Here is a 26,374-nt window from a genome sequence, read left to right as displayed (position 1 = left end):
GAGTGTGTGAGGGAAAACAAATTTAGAGTGCATGTAGTATAGAATAAAATTGTGGGTTTAGAAAGAATGAAGTCATGAGTTGCATAGTGGTGCTGAAAAGTCAGGAAAATGAGAAAAAGAGCGTCTTCGGATGAGAGTTGTCTAGGCAGGAGAGAAACAGGGAAACACTAGGTCTAAAGCTTTACTAGATTCAAGGGACGAAGTGCTCTAAAAATAACGTCGCTTCATTTTTCTAACCCACTCACCCACTGTGGTAAGCCCGTCTCCTAGCTTGACCATCAGGAAGCCACACACCTACCCTAGGGATGAAGAGCAAGTAAAGGTACAACAGGGAAGGAAGGTTACAGGTTAAGTGAATATGGTGACAACGAATATAGTGGTAAGCATCAATGCAAAGAAATCACAGGACGACAGTGTTGTGATCCCCACTACAAAGACCCTTCCCTACAGACATTGGGCACCTGTAATTAGCTGGTTTGAAACAGGATAGGGTAATGTAGCCTAATACTGGTTAGTCATTGTTTACATAATTTATATAGTTTAGTCTGTATAACGGAGAATGAAAACTTATTAGTGTACGGAATTTTCTCTGAAGAAAGAGGGTAGGAATTAGAAACTGTTTCTTAAATGATGCAGACTGTATTGATATTAAAAAAAGGAAATAGCATATAAGAATGTTGTGTATATGATAAATAAATCGCCAAATGAGAGGTTTTAGAAGCCTCCTTTGCTACTATTGATAGGGACAAATGTACACAAATAGAATATGTAAGGGTGCCCATTTTTATATCTATTTCAGTGTGAACATAGATGAAAGTACGGAGGCTAGATTGAAAGATGGAGAGTAGTTGTAAGGGAAAAAGACAAGATCGCTGAAAATATTAAAGCTTGAGATTATAAGAGTAATGAGTTTCTTGCATGAGACTTACTGATAGTGTAAGGTGGTACATTTTTGGGAAGTGAGGTGCCTTGGAAGAGTGTGTGACATGGAGGGGAATATAATTAGTTGACAAAGCGCCTGACGAATCCAGAGAGAGAGAGAGAGAGAGAGACTGGTGCTCAATTTGTCACATTGGGGCTCATTTTTATCAGTATGTTGGTAAATACTGAAGACATAACTAAAATGACGCCTATTACCATAAGCTTTCCAGTGACATTCTTAACTCCAGTGTAGTTTTCCTTAATTGACAAAATAAATCAATTAGGATGTTTAATTTAGGGCCTATTAATATATACTGTATACATATACTAGAAACATTGCGTCAGATTTTGAAGTCACGTAAGATGCATCCATTACTTTTTCTTAAGATCTCCAGTGATGTGCATAGATCCATTCTAAGTTAAATAGTTTATAAGGAGGCCCAGTTTGTGTAATTCACCGGGTCGGTCAGGATCACCTGATGGTCGTGATCGTCAGCTTTTTTACCCTCCCGGAAGGGAGCTGAGAGCTCATATAGTCCGATCTAAGGGCAAGGCTGTGACCTTCACACACGCACACACCCGTCCCCTTGCTCAAGGGGGACAGTAACCACCCACTTCGTCAGTGAAACTTTTCGCAACCTGAGCGAGGCGCGAACTCCCGTCTACCAGATGGCAAGCGAGAGCGTTACCACTGCACCAGCGTGTGTGTGTGTGTGTGTGTGTGTGTGTGTGTGATCAAATGATAGTGTTTTTCACTTTTTTTTCAGCATTATGGAGGCAAATTTTGGAAAGAAAAAAAGTCATAAGTAACGTCTATCACTTTTTCCACAAGTTTTTCTGCTATGTACACACTCGGCAGCAAAAGTCCCGTCGCCTTTCTCTCTCTCTCTCTCTCTCTCTCTCTCTCTCTCTCTCTCTCTCTCTCTCTCTCTCTCTCTCTCTCTCTCTCTCTCTCTCTCATTTGCTTTGGATTCAAGACACTAATTTTCAAAGACAGAAGACAGTAAAGGTGAGATGACACGAATTTAGCTAGTCTATCTATCTATCTATTGCCAGACGCCTTAATCCCGTAAGGGGTGGCCAGAAACAAATCGCCTCCATGTCGCCCTGTCCCCCGCCATTTCACCGCCCTACTCCCAGCCCATACCCACCTCTCTCATATACTTTACCTAGCGATAGTACACAATTCTCTGTAGCTCTGACAGTCCACGAAATATAATAGTTTGGGTGCCGCGCGTAGTATAGGCATCCACACTCTACCATCTATTTTAATAGTGTTCTTGCTCGTTTCGCTCGCTCTCATGGTCGTGTTTTCCTTCCTAGTTTACACAGTCAAAAGCCAGATGATTTTTTTTTTTCCAGCTGAGAATAGGTAACTGAAGCCTCACTCTTTTCACCTAAATCTGACCCAGATTTTCGTCCTTTTGCACCTGTGGAGGAAGGACGACAGCTCTCCATCCTTTTCACAACACTTCTTCGTGACCAGCATCACAGTTTAATGGTAATCTTTGGTTATAACTTAGCAGCCAGCATGGAGAGATGGCAATTTTAGGCCACGTTAGAGTAAAAGTAGTATAATCCAGGCACTATTCACCCTCTGATGGTGGAAACAACTCAAGTATTCCCTTTTAGTTAATGATAGACAATGTTACCCACCTGAGAATGAAAACCGTGCTCTTGTCAGGTAAGGAAGTTCCCTAACACCTCTTCCTTAGCGATTTGTATTTGGGTCTACTATATACCTATCTATTGCCAGACGCCTCAATCCCGTAAGGGGTGGCCACAAACAAATCGCCTCCATGTCGTCGTGTCCCCCGCCATTTCACTGCCCTGCTCGCAGCTCACATCCCCCTCTTTCATTTTGGGTATGACTGGTTAATATAATTTTGTACTATATTAATGTAGAGTTTGGCGATATTCGAAGGATTTATATAACACAGAATAGGGCAGTACTGTAGAGTGGAATAAGCAAAATAAATCGCTTAGGAAAAGGTGTTAGGGAGGATAAGGGTCTGTTTCATATGGGGCTGAGAGTGTTAAAAATACCTTTATATTCCTTTGTTGTGGCAGCCCCTCACAGGATGAGTCGTAAGGCAACAAATATATAAATACTTAATATCAACACTATACTCTGTTCATATGAAGTGTTGTGTTACAAGAGATTTGACGCTAGAATATGTTAGTCACGAACAAGTGCTATGGAAAGGATGAAGAGTTGTAACATTGTCTTTCCTTCACTTACTTCGGAAAATAAGCAACGAATGGACCAAAGATTAACACTAGAAAATGATGCTAGTCACGAAGAAGTGCTATGGCAAGGATGGAGGGCTCTAGCATTGTCTTCCCGTCACTCAGCTTCGGGAAATAAGTCACATGAAGACGAGAATTTCCGCCTACTTAAAATAAATCGCTTACAGGTTGGTGTTTGGTACTAGGACTTGCTAGGGATTGTTCAGGAGTACAATGGACACTATCACGGCCAAATGACAACTGGCCTGAGAGTGTCCCAAGCTGCCGGTACGACGGGAGGGAGGGGAGGAGTGAGAGCAGCATGTACAAAGGGAGGAAGGGGAGGAGAGTGAAGGCAGCATGTACAAAGGGAGGAAGGGGAGGGGAGTGAGGGCAGCATGTACAAAGGGAGGAAGGGGAGGGGAGTGAGGGCAGCATGTACAAAGGAAGGAAGGAGAGGAGCGAGAACAGCATGCACGAAGGGAGAAAGGGGTTACAAAGAGAGGAAGGGGAGGAGTGAGAGCAGCATGTACGAAGGGAGGGAGGGGAGGAGTGAGAGCAACATGTACAAAGGGAGTAAGGGGAGGAGTGAGAGCAGTAAGTACAAAAAAGGGTAAGGGGAGGAGTGAGAGCAGCTTATATATCTTTTCTTCAGACACGCAGTACCTGGGTCATGGACAATTTAATATGTACAACCAGAAGCAAAAAAATTGCCTACATATCCCTGCTGGCTTGGATAGTGTTATATGTACTGTTTTGATGTGATGAAGCATGCAACAAAAGGGCATGAGAAGGAAGGATACTGTTTAGGGAGGAAGGAGAAATATGGAAGGCGGTACGTAAGTTAGTTGTAGTAGCAGTAATAGTAGTGTAAGTAGAAATATGGAAAGAAAGACTCAGTGCTGGTAGAGAATCGTAGGCGAACATTTCCTCATGATTGTACTGACGGTATCATGACAATCTAAGTTTTCCACACACTTTACTATTCGAGGAAGTGAGCGAGAACTGACATGCAGTAGGGTTGTAGAACATATCCCTAAATTTACCATTAAAAAAAAAAAAAAATCTATTAATCTTGCAGCAGACATAAGCACATCGTTGGAATGCTTATGGAAAAGTAACAGCAGGTAGTCTCAAAACTTGCCGCCAGTGTGCCTTAAAAATGAATAAATAAGTAAACTTGAGCGTCAAATCTTGCAGCAGACACACGCACATCGTTGGAAAGCCATAAAGGAAAAGTACCGGAAGTTAGAATGGGAATTTTCTCAAAACTTGCCACCATGCTGCTAAAAGGGGGAAAATGGAAATGGAAAGAAAGGAGAAAAACTGAGAAAGAAGGAAAGGCACCAGATTTAGCCTCAAACCTGTGATATTTCGGCAACTGAAAAAGCAGCATTGGATCTATCTATATTGCTGGAAAAAAAAAAAATGAAAAATGAAAAGCAGTAGGTTTTACTGAAATGAAATATCACTAGATACGGCACTACATTGCTAACTAAAAATAAATAAGTAGAAAATAAAGTGCCAAATTGTGCACATGACAGGGTTATCAATGGAAATGTTAAAGCGACAGTAAGCCCAGGCACCTTATGGCAAAGCTTATGAAAGAGCAATAAGGGTTACGTAAGTGCCTCCTGAAACTCTGCCACCACACTGAATAAAAGGCCAAAGAACGCTATATCTGAACACACACACACACAGACACACACACACACACATGTATGATAAAATAAGGAAGGAAGACAGGTCATTATGAGCTTGACTTAGTCCTGTAAAAACACATAGGTGAGTACAGATAGGTGAGTACACACACACACACACACACACACACACACACATACTTTCCGTTCCAGAAGCACTTAGTACTCCTGAAAAATAAAAGTACTAACTAGAGCAACAAACACTTCAATGGGACCGTGTCATGCAGCACATGCGTGGTTGTTAAGTTTACATATTACGACCTTCATACACCATGGGCGGACCCAGGGGTGTTGTGCATGCTTCCAGGGCAACACCTCTGTTATATCACACTGAGAGTCATGTATATTACACACAGTGACTGCATCTTGTACTATATTCATTTTGCTGTGGCCTAAATTTCCATCTCTCCATCTTGAATGCTGAGTTGTAACGCTAGATACGCACTGGAATATGATGCTAGTCACGAAGAAGTGTTGTCGAAAGGATGAAGGGTTGTAGTAATGTTTTCTTCTGCCACTGAACTTTCAGAAACAAGTTGCAAATGGACGGAAATCTGGGCCAAGTTAGCGTAAAAACAGTATACCTATTATATTTATTTCTTGTACACGAAGTTGATGCAGACATTCCTTGAATGAGACATTACTTAGTCGGATGAGTATATATATATTAAATTGTTACATAGCCTATGATTTCATCATCCTTTGTGTAATTCTAACGTACAGTATGCTGCATGTTTGATCACGAGCGTGTTCTACCTCACTCCCCCCGTCCTCCCTTATAGTAGAGTAATTCGTTCTTTCTCTTGTTCAGAGCAGGAGTGTCAACTCTTTGTCCCCTCTGGCTTCATTTGGGCGTCCTTCTTACAAGTTGTAGCAAGCTCTGCCGGCCCCTATATAATGAGCTCAGTCTCTGCATTATGGCCACTTAGATCTACTCCTCATTTTGCTCACATCTCTGTCCTCCCCTGTACAGTTATTATTGTGAGTGCTCAGGAAGTCTCCAACCATCTAGCAGCTGTGTAATTTGAGTATAAGTGTCATTACATTTTGTCCTTGTACTGTATAGCATAAGATGTTGATTTGTAGGCCTAGTAAAGTTTTTGTAATTCATATTGTCAGCCAGTGGTAATAATATTTTGTATCTGTAATAATATATCTTGCGTTAACTGAGCTTTATCCAGTGGTTTCTCATTTTATCAGGGCTGACTTAGATAAATTTACTCATGCTAATTTCGTGTTAATAGAGGCTATTGCAGTTAGTCATATATTTAACCTGTTTTTTGCCATTACATTATCCTTATGAGTCCTGAATGTTTTGTTGTTTGTTTGAGCATTAAACTTTAACTTGTAATTTTACCTAACTCTTGTGTTTTGAACCTGGAACTTTACGGGACAGTAGTGATTTTTAGTATTCTCACTTAAAGTGTACATTATCTTTCTCTGTTCCGTAACATAAATTTGACGACCTCTTATCAGGATATTCAAGATATTATCATAAGGATATTCCTTGATATTTTGTGACTGTGATTTATTCATGATGTCTACTATTACTACGCTTGATGAAGCCAAAGATATTTTGTCAAATGTGCAAACAGTGTGTGATGTAGAAAACAGAACAAAGAATGAACTTAAGCTTGTTGCTCAACAGTTGGGAATTGCTGTTCGCTCTCATCATTCTAAAGATCAAATTGTTGACATGATTAATGAAAGCTTGTTTAATGTAACTCCTCGAAATGAGCAAACGCAGATTGAATTAGCTAAGTTACAGCTAGCCCTGCAGGAGGCCCGTGCTAAGGAGGCTGAATTTCAGGCAAATGCTAAGGAGGCTAAATTTCAGGCAAATGCTAAGGAGGCTGAGTTTCAGGCTCGTGCTAAGGAGGCTGAGTTTCAGGCACAAGTTGAACTTGCTAGGATTCAGGCAGACCATGAGTATCGCATGAAACAAGGTGGAACTGGATCATCTAGCTCTGATGATTTTGATGTGGCTAAAAATGTTAAACTTGTCCCTCCTTTTCATGAATCTGATTTAACAAAGTATTTTCAGTTGTTTGAGAGGGTAGCTACAGGTTTTAATTGGCCCAAAGAGTATTGGCCAGTACTCCTTCAAACTGTTCTCACCGGTAAAGCTCAAGTAACTTATGCATCTTTGCCTCAGGATCAATCTGATAATTATGATGTCGTTAAGGGCTTGATTCTTAAGGCCTATGAGCTTGTTCCTGAAGCCTATAGAGTAAAATTTAGGACAACTTATAAGCAAGATAAGCAATCCCATGTTGAGTATGCAAAAATCAAAGAAGATCTGTTAGAGCAGTGGTTAAATTCTAAGAATGTGGATTCTGATTTTGACAAATTTAAGCAGATGATTTTGCTGGAGGACTTCAAAAGGTGTATTAATAAAGATGTAAGCCTATATCTTGATGAGAAAAGAATAGATAATTTGTCTGATGCTGCAGTTTTAGCTGATGAATATGTTCTCACTCACAAGAGATATTCTAAAGAAAAAGGGAAAGCTGAGAGTAAGTACGTTGCCTCTACTCAGAGTACAGCTAACAGGAATGAGAATAAAGATGATGTTTCTCAGGAAGTAAATACCAGCTTCACCTCTAGGTTTCAGAAAAGTAAATGTACTTATTGTAGTAAGTTTGGTCATACTACGGAGAAATGTTTCAGGAGACAGCGTGATGTGAACAAAAAGGAGTCTTTAAATATTCAGTCAATTGGTCTAGTGTCCACCCTTGAGAGTTCCCAGAATTCTTTAACTGAGTTAACTGAACTGGCTTTGACGGGTAAATTAAATCCTCATGATGAAGCTCCTCTTTTGAGCAGTTACGTGGGTGACACTCTCAAGAGTTCATGTGCTAATTTCCTGTCTGATGGTTTTGTCAGTCCTCTGGACAGTAATGACAGGAAATCAGTTAAAATATATCGTGATACAGGTGCTTGCCAATCCCTTATGCTGACCAGTGTTCTAGGCTCTAATGTTAATTCCTCTGATGAAACTGTAATCTTACAAGATGTAGGGAATAATTACTTCTCTGTCCCTCTGTGCAGAGTGAATTTAGAGTCTGGTTTTGTTAATGGTTCCGTTATGGTTGGGTTGGTTGAGACACTCCCAATGTCAGGTGTAACTTTCTTACTTGGAAATGATATTGGTGGAAGTCAAGTGTGTCCAGCTCCTCAGTTGTCTAGTGAGCCAGTGGCTGCGGCCCAGGATTGTGATGTCCCTGATGTGTTCCCTGCATGTGCTGTCACTAGGGCTAAGTCTAAAGTTACTGGTGACTTAGAGGATAATGATGATGATGATGTTATCCTAGCTGACACTTTTCTTGCTAATTTGGACCACTCACCAGATGAGGCAGTACCCCGTAGTGTTGATAATTTGTCTCGTGAAGAGTTGGTTGAGTTGCAGGTTGCTGACCCTGAGTTGAAAGGTCTAGCTAGCTCTGCTTGCAGTGAGGAAGAGTCAGCTGGTGCTTCTACTTGTTATTATATAAAGTCAGGAGTACTTATGAGGAAGTGGAGACCCCCAACAGCATTAGCCGACTGTGAATGGGAGGTTGTACATCAAGTTGTCATCCCTCGTGTTTGTAGGCAGGATATCATTAGAGTGGCTCATGATTCCAGTTTGGCAGGACACCTTGGAGTGAGGAAGACTGTGGCACGCATTTTGAAACACTTCTACTGGCCAGGTATCTTCAGGGATGTTTCCTGGTATTGTAAGTCTTGTCACACCTGTCAAGTTGTGGGGAAGTGTAATCAGACCGAAAAGGTTGCACCTCTAGTTCCAATTCCTCCTTTTGAGGTGCCATTCACCCGTGTGTTGGTGGATATTGTGGGCCCTCTTCCTAAGACTTCTTCAGGATTGATATGGCTACTCGTTATCCTGAAGCCATTCCACTTAGAAATATCTCAGCAAAGAACGTGGTTAAGGAAATGCTAGGGTTCTTCACAAAGTTTGGTCTGCCCAAGGAGGTACAGTCAGACCGGGGAAGTAATTTCATGTCAAATGTTTTCAAGCAGTCTCTGAAAGAGTTGGGCATCACCCAGATCACGTCTTCAGCTTACTATCCCCAGACTCAAGGAGCGTTGGAGAGATATCATCAAACACTCAAATCGATGCTCAAGAAATACTGTTTGGAACATCAGAAAGACTGGGATAAAGGTCTTCCATTCGTTGTATTTGCCGCAAGAGAATCTCCAAATGAATCACTGGGCTTCTCACCCTTTGAAGTACTGTTTGGCCATGAAGTAAGAGGACCCCTTAAGCTACTCAAGGAATGCTGGCTGTCGGAGGAAGATGACGTCAACCTGCTGGAGTATGTGATGAAGTTCAAAGAACGGCTGTCCACTGCTTTACAGCTGGCGAGAGAGAATTTAGGAGCTGCTCAGAAGATGAAGACTTGGTATGATAAGAAGTCCAGGTTACGCCACTTTCAGCCAGGAGATCAGGTTTTGATTCTGCTACCGGTGCATGGGCAACCTCTTCAAGCCAAGTTTAGTGGTCCTTATTTCGTGGAGAAGAAATTCAATGATGTCAACTATGTCATCGCCACACCAGATCGTAGAAAGAACAAGCAACTTTGTCACATCAACATGCTAAAGTTATATCACAGGCGGGACGAAAATAACCCAGTCTGCACTGTAGCTGTTCCACCCGAGTCTGCAAGTGAAGTTCTCCCATGCAGCATGAGCCTGAGTGATAGTTTGGGGAAGAATCCTGTTATCATGAATGATCTCCAGTCTAAGCTTTCTCATCTACCTCCCGAGGAAAGGCAGGAGTTTTCGACATTACTGCAGGAGTACCCGCAAGTGTTCCGTGCCACTCCAGGAAGAACCACTGTGTTGATGCATGATGTCGATGTTGGAGACGCAAAGCCAATTAAACTGCCTCCTTACCGTGTGAACCCAGTGAAAGTTCCTCTCATCCAGAAGGAGCTTGGCTACCTGTTGGACCACAAGATGATTGAGCCCTGCCAGAGCGAGTGGAGTTCTCCTGTCACTCTAGTCCCTAAGCCAGGTGGGTCACAGCGGCTTTGCATCGACTATAGACGTGTTAATCAGATAACCAAAACAGACACTTACCCTCTCCCTCGTGTGGAAGATTGCATAGACAAGATCGGAAATGCTAGGTACATAAGTAAGTTTGATTTGTTAAAGGGATACTGGCAAGTACACTACCTATGACTGAACGTGCTAGGGAGATCTCATGTTTTGTAACACTAGGAAAGACTTTTGCATGTTCTGTAATGCCATATGGTATGAAGAATGCACCAGCCACTTTTCAGAAGCCCATGAATGTTGTAACAGAGGGTTTGGCAGGGTGTGTTGTTTATATTGATGATGTATTAATCTTCAGTGACAACTGGAAAGATCACCTATGCCATGTCAGTAAATTTCTTGAGCGTTTGGTTCAGGCTAATCTTGTAGCTAATTTATCAAAGTGTGAGTTTGGTCAAGCTAAAGTTCAGTACCTTGGGTACATAATTGGTGATGGACATGTTGCACCACCAAGAGCTAAGGTTCAGGTTATAAGTGATCTTCCCAGACCTAAAAGTAGGAAAGAGCTACAAAGATTTTTGGGAATGGTAGGTTATTACAGGAGATTTGTTCTTAACTTTTCAATTCTTGTATCACCACTTACAGACCTACTGAAAAAGGGAGTTAAATTTGTCTGGACCGATAACTGTGAATCCTCTTTCAACAAACTTAAAGCTATCCTATTAAGTCAGCCAGTGCTCGCTACTCCAAATTTTGCTAAGCCTTTTAAGATGGCTGTTGATGCAAGTGATACAGGAGCTGGGGCTGTTTTGCTGCAAGAGGATGATCAGGGTATTGAACACCCTGTATCTTATTACAGTAAGAAGTTCACTCCACCTCAAAAGAACTACTCAACTATTGGGAAAGAGCTTTTGGCCTTGATTTTGGGTTTACAGCATTTTTCATTTTATTTGTGTTCTGGTTTTGACCTCATAGTCATTTATACCGATCATAACCCACTGAAATTCCTTAGTAAGTTTAAAGATAAAAATCAGAGATTGACAAGATGGAGTCTACTTCTTCAGGAGTATTCATTAGACCTACAACATGTCAAGGGGAAAGAAAATGTTATTGCAGATTGCTTATCTAGACTTTAGACAGATTGTTTTAGAGTAATAAGAAATTTCCTTTGTAAATTTCTTTTTTCTTTGTGGGGAGGTGTTACATAGCCTATGATTTCATCATCCTTTGTGTAATTCTAACGTACAGTATGCTGCATGTTTGATCACGAGCGTGTTCTACCTCACTCCCCCCTTCTACCCTTATAGTAGAGTAAGTCGTTCTTTCTCTTGTTCAGAGCAGGAGTGTCAACTCTTTGTCCCCTGTGGCTTCATTTGCGCGTCCTTCTTACAAGTTGTATCAAGCTCTGCCGGCCCCTATATAATGAGCTCAGTCTCTGCATATGGCCACTTAGATCAACTCATTTTGCTCACATCTCTGTCCTCCCCAAGTTATTATTGTGAGTGCTCAGGAAGTCTCCAACCATCTAGCAGTTGTGTAATTTGAGTATAAGTGTTATTACATTTTGTTCTTGTACTGTATAGCATAAGATGTTGATTTGTAGACCTAGTAAAGTTTTTGTAATTCATATTGTCAGCCAGTGGTAATAACATTTTGTATCTGTAATAATATATCTTGCGTTAACTGAGCTTTATCCAGTGGTTTCTCATTTTATCAGGGCTGACTTAGATAAATTTACTCATGCTAATTTCGTGTTAATAGAGGCTATTGCAGTTAGTCATATATTTAACCTGTTTTTTGCCATTACATTATCCTTATGAGTCCTGAATGTTTTGTTGTTAGTTTGAGCATTAAACTTTAACTTGTAATTTTACCTAACTCTTGTGTTTTGAACCTGGAACTTTACGGGACAGTAGTGATTTTTAGTATTCTCACTTAAAGTGTACATTATCTTTCTCTGTTCCGTAACAATATATATATATATATATATATATATATATATATATATATATATATATATATATATATATATATATATATATATATATATATATATATATATATGAGACTGAACAATGTCGATTCTCTATTGTTCCTTCCTCCTGATATCGCCTAATCCACTGTTTAACGCTTCAGCTTACACAAAAAGTTTACAGTACCTTCAAGATTTTCTAAAAAAAATGGAGATTGTGCCATCTTTCATCACCCTGGTAGTGTGATGCATATTGTTTTCCCTATTATTACCAAGGCATGCACTAGGTCTGCTTGATGATTTGTTGTAAGGTGTAAGATGAAATGGTCAGGCGACCATAGCCTGACCAAACGTGGTTCACATTTCGTCTCTCGAAAACGGTAATTCTCGAAAATCGATGTTAAGTCTTCAGACCTTCCTGGGTTCATTTATACTGTCATCCAATTAGCAGCAAATATGACGCTTTTAAAAGTCAGACTAGTTAATCACCAATGTCTAATTGGCAAAGCTCTCATAATGTTTCATATGTTATAAGTAATCTTCGGACAAATTCGCAACACAACTTTTGTCTTTCATCGAACAGTTGATTAAAAAAAGAAAAAAATATAAAGGTGCACATTTGGTGGGAAACCATCTGACACCAAGGACAATGAGTACTGAAAAATGCCCAGTGATTTCATCCAATGTTGGTGAACTATTGTTGTGGATGTCATGTAATGCTTGCCAGTGAATTTCGCTGGTGGGTACTGTTTCCAAAGGCACATTCAGATGATGATAGATTTTTTTTTTTTTTTATGCTTCGGATGTTGTATTGGTTTATGTCTGTCTGTCTATTGCTCTATTGTCACACGCCTTAGCCCGGTAACAGATGGCCATAAACAAACCGCCACCACCCTGCCCTGCCCTCTGCCATTTGGCTGTCCTCCCTCCAACTCGCATATCCCTCTCTCGTATATCTCTCCACTCTATCCCTCCTTCTCATTCTTGGCCTCCCCCTCCTCCTCTCCCCCTCCACTTCACTCACATACTCTACACTCTTCTTGTCAGTCTCTCATTGTTTTGGTCATTTCGGATATCACTGGCCCCCTTCTGCACCACAAATTTTTGCTCAACTGTATCTATCATATAAGAATGTGAAGGTGTAACGTGGAAAATATATTGCTAACCCCTGAAGTTCGGATGACGGACACTGCCATACAAAACCGGTGTTCAGGGTGGTTCAGATGAGAGACATGCAGTAGATGCTTTGTTTTTCCCGCCAGCGTTTGAAGTTCTACCAGTTATCTATGATGCCCAGTGCATGACATAGGCATATAGGGGGCGGGTGAGCTAGCCAGTCTTCATCGAGAATCGAGAAGGATAGGAACGATGATTTCTGATTCCTTATAGTCCCATTCGCTTGCTGCCACGAGCAGGCGGGCTAGCTCCACCTCTGCCTTGTCTCCTACTCGTGCAGGGACGGGGTTGAGTGTTAGTTCGACCAGGATAGTTTTAGAGCGAGAGTATCGTCATTAACGAGTGGAAAGAGGACATCAGAGAGTGTGAGTTACTACATAGAGTGTACAGTGACATGTCCTGGTCACCCTTTACGGTCCCCAGCCTCTTTCCCATAGCCTTCGGGACGCCTTTGCGTCACCACCCTCTTACCACAATCCACATCGCCCCAGCCTGACACTTTGAAAGTATGTGGAAAGTGTAACTTATATAGTTTGTATTATTTTGTACATGAAAATGAAAAAAAAAAAGTGGCATAGAAAAATGAACAATTTCTTCTGTATAGAGAACAAGTGTTTACGTAAGTAAGGACTGATATTCATTTAGAGACGTAAGAAAGCAGAAATTATATGCTGTTTACGTCAATATCCGTGTATTCTATGGATATTGGTATACGTAAGCTATAGAACAGCAGTTCTCAAATTTTTCGGGTCAGGCCTCCTTAGCCTCGGCCCGCATCTTCACACACCCCTCCCTCTGCCTCGTGCCATTTTCTTACTCTAAAGTTCTAAACACTTACGAGTATTTCTGAATTATTGTCGTCATTATTATTACCTCAGGTTAAATTAATGTTAACCAAGTTAAATACAGGCAGAATTAGCTATTCTGCAATCCATTATCCCCCTTTTCGGGGGATGTGGGGGGGGGGTGAGGGATGTTTATAAAACCAGGCACTGCAGCCGCCAGGTTTGGTGGCACCACGTGAAGGTGTCCCTCTCCTACACCTGTCTCATTCAAGAATGGTAAACAAGATTCCTCTTTTGCCTTTAAATTATTTTGAAAGTAAGACAAGAATATGTAAGCAGCTGGATAGTCCATTAAATATTTTGATGCTCATATTTTGCTGGAGATTTTGAACGCAGGGCATCGTGGTAGAGAACGTACTGCAGATCATCGTAGCGTTCAGCTTTTTAGCAGTATTTTGTCCTGAGTTCGTTTTCGTTCATTTAAAGATTTCCTGCACCTATAGTGCAGGCCGGGCCATACATTAGACCGGTCACTGGGGTATGGGCAGATTAAAAAATAATAAGGGGGAAGACAGGGCCTGGGGATTGCCCAGCACACACACCCTGTCTCCTGACTGGCTTTGTGGTGTGTGTGTGTTGTCCTGAGTGCAAGCAGTATGAAAAAGGTGTCCTCACAGAGATAGGTGTATGCAAACATCGCTGGATTATTAAAAAATACAAAACTAACATCATTCCTACTAAAGAGAGATCATAAACACGACCAAATGGTCAGAAAATTCATCCCGTGTATATGACTACTACCACATGGTCATGAGGAACACCACACAGTCATTAACCCCCACCACTTGTCATGGTTATAAATACCACTGCATGATCAAAAGACACCAAAGGGTCACAGCCACTACCCCCTGGCCATGAAGCATCACATTGTGGTCGCAAACACCATTTAGAAATACTGCCATTTGATTATTAAAAAAAAAAAAAATTACCTAATAGCCATTAACATCATCACTCGGTCATAAACACCATATCATAGTTATAAATACTAACCCAAGACCATAGTCATAACCGCCAGTTCATGGTCTTTAACAGCACTGCAGGTTCATAAACACCACAGATGGTTTTAAAGGCCACAGAATATTTACGGTCATGACACTGAGCTCTATCATATGTAGAGACTATATCGGCAGCAAGCGTGTGACTTTGGCCGCCAAGTTGAAACACTTCACTAGTCGCCTCCACCATGGTAATGCAATTGGAACACCGTTCTTAGCTTGTGTCTCTGTTTCGTTGTTGCATCCATAAGCTGCACAGTGGACCATGGCACTATATTTTAGTTGCGCAGTGGACCGTGACACTATATTTTAGCTGTACAGTGGACTGTGGCACTATATTTTAGCTGCACAGTGGACCGTGGCATTATATTTTAGCTGCGCAGTGGACCGTGGCACTATATTTTAGCTGCACAGTGGACCGTGGCACTATATTTTAGCTGCGCAGTGGACCGTGGCACTATATTTTAGCTGCGCAGTGGACCGTGGCACTATGTTTTAGCTGCGCAGTGGACCGTGGCACTATATTTTAGCTGCGCAGTGGACCGTGGCACTATATTTTAGCTGCGCAGTGGACCATGGCACTATATTTTAGCTACGCAGTGGACCACGGCACTAAGTTTTCCGGATTCATCAGCTGCTTTCAAATGGCGCGGGCGTCAGGTGTAGTGCATAAACACCATCAGTGCCACCCTGGGACCCTGGTTGCGGGCACAGAAACTACTCGGCGCTACCCATGAGACAACCCCTCCACATGACAGAGCTCAGTGGGTAATGATCATAAACGCCAGCACATGCCACGGTCATAAACATTACTACATGATCACTAACATCACCATCGTCAAAAACTCCACCACACAGTCATGGTCTTAGCCAACATGGTCATAGCCACAAACACTAATCAAATGGTTAGAAACAAATTACAATAAAACAGCACCTCAAACTCAAAAACATGAAATCAACATAAGCTTGTTCGTTTTCATAATCACCTCAGCATGATCGTAAAACCACACCAGACAGTCACAAACACCAAATTACATGTATTTTCGTATACCTTTTTTTTGTCAAGTTACCCTCACGTTACGAAATAAAAGTATATGCCAATTTGTATTCTTTTAGTTTACAGGCTTACCAATAGTTTTTTTTTTTTTTTTTTCACAACATTAAGCATCACTCAGGCAAAGAAATAAACATGTTAATGAGAGAGATAGGAAGCTGTAACCTGTAGGCGTGGCGAGCAACTGGGACTTGATTAAGAAATTATAAACAAATACCGGTAGTGAAAATGCCAGGGCTGATTTATTTACAGATTATGAATGGAAATCAACCTTTGAATGTTCAAACTTTAATAAACATGGTGAAGTCCATCCCTTAATGTAAAACTTGATGATATTTTAATCTTCTCTTGAAACGAGGTGATCAAACAGACAGACAGACAGAAAAAGAAATAGGAAGGTGAACAGATGACAACAGAGAAGTAGAGAAACCATCTCATTCAACTCATTACACGGGTACAAAAAAAAATGTGCTTTGAAGGCTGGAGCTAAGACAGAATATGAATACTAAATATTAATCAAAGGTTCATCGAGAACACACACACACACACACACACACACACACACACACACACACACACACACACACACACACACACACACACACACACACACACACACACACACACACACACACACACACACACACACACACAAACACACACACACACACACACACACACACACACACACACACACACACACACACACACACACACACACACACACACACACACACACACACACACACACACACACACACACACACACACACACACACACACACACACACACACACACACACACACACACACACACACACACACACACACACACACACACACACACACACACACACACACACACACACACACACACACACACACACACACACACACACACACACACACACACACACACACACACACACACACACACACACACACACACACACACACACACACACACACACACACACACACACACACACACACACACACACACACACACACACACACACACACACACACACACACACACACACACACACACACACACACACACACACACACACACACACACACACACACACACACACACACACACACACACACACACACACACACACACACACACACACACACACACACACACACACACACACACACTTATTCAAGCCACTTTAATTTGTCCTCAGGGTCCTCATGGCCCCCAGATTGAGAATGACTGCTCAAGAAGGTAAGGAAAATTATGGTGCTGAAAATAAGTGTTAGGAACAAGACTGTACAGTGACTTTGTATCATCTGGTATGGAAAAAAAAAAAAAGTAGTAGTGAAAAGTGAGTGACCTATCGAGACAAGTATTATTCACTGGCTTTGTATCGTGTAATTGCAATATAGTGCAATATATGTGCAAAATGGTTTTGTGTCATAGTAAACTAGTAATAATTTAGTGCAGTTCCTGTAAGGCAGTAGGAACTTATCCATGTAAGTGACTTATCTACTTCAGAATTGGGAATATAAAGAAAAGTATGGGTATGAAAAAACGAGCTCAGATGACAACGAAAGTGACCTAGTAATACAAGTACAATTGTTAAAATAACCAACAATTTATAAATTTGTGATAAGCCTGTTGGGATGTAAGAAATTAGTTAAATAAGTGCTTTAGAAAATAAGAAAAACTAGGGTGTAAGGAGAGAAAATGGACTCAGGGATAACTAAGATCTTACAGATAACTTATTCACAGGACAGTGAAAGTGATGCTTTGCGTCAAGTAATACAGGCCTGCAGCCAGACTTTTCGAAAATGCGTGGGTGGGGGGGCGTTTCTGCTGCATCTGGACTTGCCTAGCATCTGGCTGGTCAAAGGTCTGCTGCATGCTTGCTATGGGGGACTGGGTGTATGCATGAGTGATGTTGAGAAGCAGCACAAAACTTCTGAACAACAGAGAGTGATTCTTTTTACACTGATAGTAAAAAGCAGACCGCGAGAAAATTAACTTTTAGGCAGGTGGGGGGGGGGGTCGTTCGACCCTCGACCTCCCACCGCCCCTGGCTACGGGCCTGTAATGTGTCATAAACCTTGGAATTTCTTTTCTCTTTGCCACACATACAACGGGTGATGATTCATTCATGCAGTAATGACAGGGGCCATTGGAGAGGAGTGTTGGGGTCAAGTGGAACAAGGGGAAGTGTAAGCGAGCACTGGCAGGGAATCCCCCACTGGCAAGGCAGGTGTGCTGTGCAGCCCATGAGGTGTTGCCGGCTAACTCGCCAGCTGGTGTGGAAACAGCCTCGCACGACCCCCGAAATTTCCTCCATTTTATCGCCTCCTACCTCCATTACGCCTTCACTTACAGACCTTGGGACACTTACAATGGAAAAAGAGGGATTGGTGAGCATTATAATCTTTAACTAAAACTTCTAGGTGCTATAGTTACGGAGCTATGATTGGTTGCAAATAGACTACTTCTGACAAAAAAGCTCATACAGGAAGGGCCTAGTTCACCAAACCACCGAGCATTAAGGGTTGGAAGAAGGTATATGTAAGCTGTCGATGCCACTGAGAATACGGCTATTTGTTAAGGAGGGTTTAAAGAACAGTATGAACAAGATATCAGGGTATTTATGTCATCATTACAACCCTAACACCACTGATGGAAATAAAGTGTTAGAAGTAAAAAATAAGACACAGGAACGCCACCAATGTATAACGTTAATCCCACTAATATCAATAAAGTGGACAACAGCCAAAACGAGAAAAATGAACACCTCAAAAGTGTAACACAAATCCCAGTGACATAAATGAAGCGAGTGTGATCCAGACTGACCAAATTCAACACATCAAAAGCACAACCCTGATGCCGCTGTAAGTCACGGCGCGCGACTCTGAGGTTATTATCGTGCCCTGGCAACCTACCATTCAAAAGTGCTTCTGATTTCGTGTATAATATGAGACGCATGTGATTCGTGTATAATATGTTTGTGTATAATAATCTTCGTGTATAATATATTCTTGCATAATAGCATGATTCGTGTATAATATTATACGATATCGGACGCACTTTTGAATGGTAGGTTGCCAGGGTACAATAATGACAACCTCAGAGTCGTGCGCCGCGACTTAGAGTGCAGATGACGCGAGTGGGATCAAGAATGAGGAAAAACAGACAACTGAGACACTGGGGAACTATCGTAACAGAGTGCCTAAAATCCTGATAAATATAAAAATATTGGTGTTAATGTAATGAAATGTTCTCCCATTGCTCTTATTTAATATATATTTATTAATCTATCGATCTGTCTGTCTATCTGTCATCAGTCTATCTGCTTATCTATCTATCTATCTATCTATCTATCAGTCTATTTATCTCTCTATTTTGCTACCACCAGACGATTTTACGCAGCTATAAGATTTTTTTTTAATTGCAGAAGTAACATCCAGCCTTCACAAACCTCTTCACTGCTTGAGATCCTTCCATTGTGGAGAAAAAAGATAGTTTTGAAGCAAGAAAAAAATAATGAAAAACAGATTCAAGGGTTTAAGAACTTTGTTATTTATCTTAGTGCAAGGATGAAAAAGTGTAGTGCTCTTTCTATACACTTCTCAGTCCACTTTCTCCCCTGGAACACTCAGAAACAGGACTTGGCAAAGGTAGGTCAGTTTACCTGTGGGGAAAAAATGCGTTTTAGCCATCAAGCATAGTGTGGGTCTATAAATATTAAAATTCGTTTAAAGTTAACTGTTTTATTAATAAGTTGGTAATGGATATTTACCTATGCTTACGTTAAAGTTGCTTGTGATCTGTTATAAAGAAATAAGAGTCAGTGCCTTTACTTTCTCATATCCTAAATTCTAAGTTATATGCATATTTTTCATCATCACTTTCCTAACCCCACTACCGTGTTACGATACGAAAATGGTAAGAGCAACACACGGGAAACTCAGCTGTGAATAATTTTGGCTTCATAAATGACTGAAACATATAACTTTACCAACGTCCTAACCCTGCTGCTATAAATGTGAATGGTATGAGTGAAACACGTGTATGAAAAAGTACAGCCAAATTCATAAGTCGTGCGACATCACTGTAGTACCCTATACCATTGACAGGGGGCGCTAAAAATCAGTGCCTTACAGGGTGGGTGCAGCTAAGAGGTGGAAAGAGTGGGGGGCATGCAGTGGGAGAGGCAGCGGTGACTGTGTGTGTGTGTGTGTGTGTTGGAAAGAATGCCTGCACACGCCTGACGTTGTTGTCGTTGTTAATGCCTAACCCGACCATTCTGGCCGAGCAAACATGACTGAGGTGAACTTGATAAATTTATGCTTTACAATATATCAGTATAAGAGTTCTGAACATATTTCTTACGTGGTGATATAAATTAATTGTTTCACTTTTAAATCATCTTATGACAAACATATAGCATTTCTACCTCTGTATAAGCTATTGTTATAAACAAACAAGTACCCAGCCTCTGCCAACCCCTATCTTTAGTCTTCACCTTCAGCTTCTTTGGATCACCTCCGTTCTTCCCTCCTTCCTCTGGACATACCCTACACGACCCCCTCCCTTTTCTTCACCTTCTCATGACCACAGCATCATCCAAGCTACATTAGTGTTATCCATTCGTATGCCCAGTCTGCAAACTGTCTAGCCATTTGCAGTAAATCAGATACACTGTAGGTCAGGCAAGGGTCAATGGTGAGTAAAAGTGGATATCTTCTTTATGTCCACTCTTTCGTAGTTTTCCGTAGCATGGACTGATTCGATGGGGCTTTACTACCGTAGTTTGACAGAATCGAAACGAAGTATTTCAGTAGCGTTTACATGATGACGGATTTTTTTTCATTATATGTAATTACAATATTTATATTTCTTATCTTTAAAAGGGTATCATTAAATTATTATATACAGAAAAATATAACAATCTAAGAACGTAATACTGATAAATCTACCAATATAGGCTACTGCTACCCTACACTGCAACCTAAATATACAAATAGTTCAACCTACGTAGTACGCTTACACTAATGGCTAAAATATTTCGACCAACAGACCACCATCGACTGCAGATATGTAATGCCTTTCTACATAACACACTTATTCTCATCACCTGCTCTCAGTTGAGGCACATGTGTTAATAATATAAGGAACATCAATACCCTTACTATAAGAACTGACGCAAAACATTTATGTACAAGAAGTGAAATACCTCGCCCAACTGAACACCATCGACTGAAAGTCCCCAATACCTGTCTATATTACACACTTGCACTCATCAGCGAGGCACTGGCAGGTAAGGTACGTGGTTTATTACAGGGAACATCAGTATAAGAAATAGAACTGTCAGAAGCAGGAAGTATGTCAAATACAAGTGTCAGCCCTGATAAAATTGTAATATAAAAACATATATACACTCAGTAAAAACCGTAACCAACAAGGCAAGGCAGCGATTTGTGTGGCACGTGTCAATGGTATAGAGTACTAGAATGATGTTGCCCGACATTTGAATTCCAGTGTACTCAAGTTGAAAAGTTTATCTTGCGCACACATACACCATGACAGTGTATATGCCAAGCCATGTCGGTAAATGAAAAGACAGTATCGTGAATGACAAGGAAAGCACCCAAACATTTCACCAGATTAAAACATGCGACCGTCGAATTTGCAGCTAGGTTACTCATTCAGCGGAAAAATATTTGTTTACTTACTCATGGGTCCTGAGCACTTCTGTGACAGGTCTTGTCTGTTAATGAAGAGGTAGTAGACGGGCAGACCAGAGAAGACCAGAGCTAGTGAGATGGCACCAGAGACAGGGTCATAGATGAGGGGGAGAACCACCAGAAACAGCTGTACCAACGCATACACCACAGGCAGCACCAGCCATACCTGCAGGAGAAGAAGCAGGTGATGATGATGATTATAATGATGACGTGAAATGAGAAAAGGAGGGAGAGAAAGAGAATGAGGAGGAGGAAAAAGAAGGACGCTTAGATTATTGACACTCACTGTTTATTAAGTCTGAATCTCCCTCACACCACGACACTCAACCACTGAGTTTACAATCCAAGTCCCTATTTCAGTTCCAGGTGCAAACAAGTTGAGATAACGACCCTGCCAAAATTTCTCAATGCCTGAACTTTTGTTTACACCATCACCTACACCTGGGAAAGAAAGGGCGGGCGCGCGCGCACGCACACACACACACACACACACACACACACACACACACACACACACACACACACACAAAATCCAGCTCGAAAAATCCCACAAGCTAAGCAAATCGTCAGGAAAGAGCAAAAATGAAACCAAAATAACTTTAAGACAGTGAGGGGTTACGTAGGCTAATCGCTTTATGCTGTGGCACGTTATCAAGATGGAGTAAAGAATAATTCAGTCTGCCGCGTCAGCGTGAGAGTGGAATCCAGCAGAAAGCAGTGGTGTACGAGGTATAGCTGTTTCATTGCAACTCGTCCCCAGTTATTTAGTATTTATATTACACCTTAACTCTCTCTCTCTCTCTCTCTCTCTCTCTCTCTCTCTCTCTCTCTCTCTCTCTCTCTCTCTCTCTCTCTCTCTCTCTCTCTCTCTCTCTCTCTCTCTCTCTCTCTCATCAGTAACATGCAAGGGGCTGCTGATGTGTAATGTACCAAATAAATGACAGACGAAGATGCGCTAATAAAGATTGCTCCAAAGCCACTCAGAATGTGATCTATAATTCATTGCAGATTCTCCTAGAGTGTAGGCCAGGGTAGTTCTGTGGTGGTAGTAGTAGTGGTAGCAGTAGTGGAAGTAGTAGTAGTAATAGTGGAAGTAGTAGCAGTAGTAGTAGTAGGTGTGGTTGTTGTGTTGCTGTTGTTCTTGTTACTGTTGTAGGTTCATTTGAAACTTGAACCCAGTGGACTGCAGGCCAAAACTGCCCTTAAACCTCTCTCCATCATCCTCTTTTAGATGGATAGGGAGGGGACTAAGGGACGTTTGTATAACCAAGGACTGCTCCAGCGTCCGGTTATATCGGTACCACCACGTGAAGGCGTCCCTCTGTTGCACGTAGGAGGGGGTAAAAGCTGGGAGGACACCCAGTTTCATTGCTTTCGGGACACTACGCATCTCAGTGATAGACAGGATGCAAGTAACAGTAAGACACATGACAAAGCGTGACCCAGTGAACCGACTTATTTCAGCTTTTTTTCCTACTTAACACGATTTCACACTAAGGGTGAAAATGTTCTATCTTTAAAACACAGTTGACATCAGAGGCTGTGCTCATAAAGACGCCTGTGCTTGAGGTGTGAATGAGATTACTAATGCTTACCTTCTGCTTCACCCAAGTTAGTTATTAAACCCGCGCTCGCCATGCCAATGCAGGTATTATGCTTTACTTCATGTGTGTGTGTGTGTGTGTGTGTGTGTGTGTGTGTGTGTGTGTGTGTGTGTGTGTGTGTGTGTAAAGAAAATAACTTTTAGTATTTACCAGACTTAATCCAATTCTGGTGGATGGATAAAAGGGGAGCAAAGGGGCTGACCTATTATTTTTCGAACACTATGTCAAAGGTCATGGCAGGCTGGCTATAAGTCTGACCTAGCAAATTCAGTTTAGTTTTCATCCAATTTTGACTGAACTTGGTGGAAGCGCTGAGGATAATACGAAATCGAAGAGGTTTTTTTTTTTTTTCTTGAACACTCAGCCAAAAGTCAAGGTCATGGGACAAGGTCAAAGTTCGATCCGTAAGCAGATGTGTGAAAAAATAAAAACAAAGTGTTGATCTGACTTAGAGATCACTTGGTGGAAGGACTGAGGCGTGGCGATGACCGGATAGGTCAGAGGTCAAGGTCACAGGACAACGTCAAAGCAGATAGCATTGATCTGACGGGAAAAGGTTTAAGAGTCAGGCAAAAATGAAGTAAGTCGACATTTAGAGTAGCATTCGGGAAAGAGATGACGTAACGAGCCACTGACTGTAATTATTTAGCAGTACAAATGAGTTCTTCAGTCACCAAAATAGTGTGGCCGAAGCAAGAAGGAACATAGCACAGAAATGACCAGTGACGAGAAGGGCTGCTGCTTCACCTTGTATAAGTGTAATTATGACACAAAATATAGGCTAATCTACTCGCAAATAATGATGTTAAGATTTGCTGTGGTTGTCAGGATCGGGATAAATTAATGCACTTACGATCAATTTCCTGTCGTTCCTGGGGTTTTCATTTGCAGGAGGAACGAGGATGTTCTACAATCTTCCTCTTTGTCCTGTTCTGTGTTCATGAAGAAATCTTAAGTAACGACGTGAACATTACGGCAGGTTAGTAACTGTTTTCTGCAGGAAGATCAAGGAATACAGTACAACATCTTCCCGTGTCTAGTTCATATTGTAAATGCCTATTCAAGTTATGACGGGGAAACGACCGTAAATATATCTGAGTATCCTACTCCAGGGTAAGATATATAACAGGTACGTGTGAGTTTTGCCCAACATAATGTTAAAATATCGACACTGGTAATTACTTCCGCCAACGAAGTTGTAGAAGATTATGTATTCACCAATGTTTGTTTGTTTGTTTGTTTGTTTGTCCACACGATATCTCCAAAAGTTCTCTGACTTTCAATGAAATTTAGTGAAAGAATGGGCCATGGGCCAAGAAAGAACTGATTAAATTTGGGGGCGGATCTGGATCCGGATCCGGTATTTGCTAAGATATGCTCTCTCCAAGTGTTTTCTAGTCTTTGTTATGATTGGATGATGGATGGATGAATGTAGTATTAACAAAAATTGCATTTAAAACAAAAAATATCGTGTGAAAATAACTTTTACATCACGTCAAGTACTTGCTAATCAACATTAGGCTTCCATTTTATCATAAATTAGGAAAGTACAAAATTGAAGCCAGTCAGTCTTTTCACAGTGTTCGAGAAACTTTTTATTACTTTCCTTTGTTGTGGCTAAATCGAGGCGTAACATCGTTCAGCAAGTACTTGATAGTCTGTCAAAGCTATTTTCACACGATATTGTTCTATTTTAAACGCGACTTATGTTCATACTGAGAAATTATCAACGTCGATAATTTCAGCTTGCATGGAACCCAAATGTCGCTACATCAATGACCACTGCTCGTCTGAACTGTTTGCTTGCATCCTCCCCTTCATCACCGCGGCAGAACAGCACCCGTCTGGCAACAAACCCTCACCCGTATTCTGTCCAGCTCTTTAGTGGAAGAGTTAACCCGTACTTACAGCCCTTCATGTATGCAACAGGTCAACTCTGGAACTGTTTTCCCCTGTTTGTATTTGCTTGTTTTTGACTTCCTCCAGGTATCTCAGAGTAATGGATCCTGGATTTGGCTCATTTTATTTTATTTTTATTTATTTATTTATTTATTTTTTTGGGGGGAGAGGAGGGAACAACCTTGCGTGCCTGTAGCCTTTGGTGCCTTCTTCTTTGCATTAAAAAAAAGTGACTAATAGGAGTATAAAGAGCAGTTTGCTTACCTTGTATGGTCTGTGTCTGTGGGGCTGAGTGTACCTGAGCCACAGGAGTCCGCACACACAGCCCAGGGTGCTCAGGGTCATGGCCAGTGTGACGTAATTGATCAGCTCACGCATCCCAGACGTCAACACCATCAGCAACGCCAGCAGACACTACCAGGTATTCAATATGGACGGTGGGTATTAGTGCCGAAGTAGTGACATGTGAAGGTGGGTGGCATGTAGGAGGGCTGGTGGCCCTTTAGAGAATGGGTTATAGCAGTTATCTTTCTTCACAATTTGCACGTACAGCAACACAGCGAAAGTAGCGTGTATTCAATATGGACGGAAGGTATTAGTGTCGAAGTGGTAACATATGAAGGTGGGAGTCATGTACAAGGACTGCTGGGGCTTAGACATAAGAAGTAACAATTAGCCTTTTCGCATTTCTCAGACACTTCAATACAAAGGCAATATCATGAATTCAGTATAGACGGTGAATATTATTGGCCAGTACTGGGCTCACTGGCTAATAACCTTTGCTGTAGGTGTTAAGATGTAGAGATTGGAAAAAAAAAAGTGGAGAAATGATAAAAGCAAGAAGCACAGAAGCAAAAGAGTATTTGTGATGGGAGGAGATTTATTGTTCTGTATCCATTACTACATTCCACCAGCTATGCTAACAAACTGTACAGTGTGGAATGTAGTAATGGGTGGTTGAGTTTTATTTTACACATGATGCCACTCAGGGACGAACAAGGCTGGTCATCCTCAGCCTGCAAGCCGGTAGTGAGTATACTAGCCCCTGGCCCCTACGCTGCTGATGAGGCAAAAAAAGGACTGCATGATAGTTACAAAGACAAACTGGATGTGCTTCTGTGCCCATGAAGGATTTTCTTTGATGTGATGCGTCAGGGTGGAGGGTGACAGACATGCCCAAAATGTGAAGTGGACGCAGTGGAACACCAAGCAAATTTTTATTCCTGACTATTCATACTGGGTGAGATATATTAGCATACG

At 41.4% G+C, this 26,374-nt stretch overlaps 1 protein-coding gene across 1 annotated transcript in view; it reads right to left on the bottom strand.

The window, feature by feature from the left end:
• Positions 1–19,493: 19,493 nt before the first annotated feature.
• LOC145412190 (Y+L amino acid transporter 2-like) overlaps positions 19,494–26,374 on the bottom strand; it is a 34,568-nt gene continuing 27,687 nt past the window's right edge. Inside the window, exons 8-10 of the mRNA XM_080282119.1 lie at positions 25,379–25,528; positions 21,600–21,777; positions 19,494–19,555 (exon numbers count right to left, since the gene is read on the bottom strand). Coding sequence (XP_080138245.1) covers positions 19,494–19,555; positions 21,600–21,777; positions 25,379–25,528 — 390 coding nt within the window. The remainder of the gene's footprint in view (positions 19,556–21,599; positions 21,778–25,378; positions 25,529–26,374) is intronic.

This window comes from Coenobita brevimanus, chromosome 92 (assembly GCF_032717465.1).
Source record: "Coenobita brevimanus isolate Jiangsu-jjx chromosome 92, ASM3271746v2, whole genome shotgun sequence".
Lineage (NCBI taxonomy): Eukaryota > Metazoa > Arthropoda > Malacostraca > Decapoda > Coenobitidae > Coenobita > Coenobita brevimanus.
The sequence above is the reverse complement of the archived record's forward strand: the minus strand, read 5'-3'. Positions and strand labels throughout refer to the sequence as shown.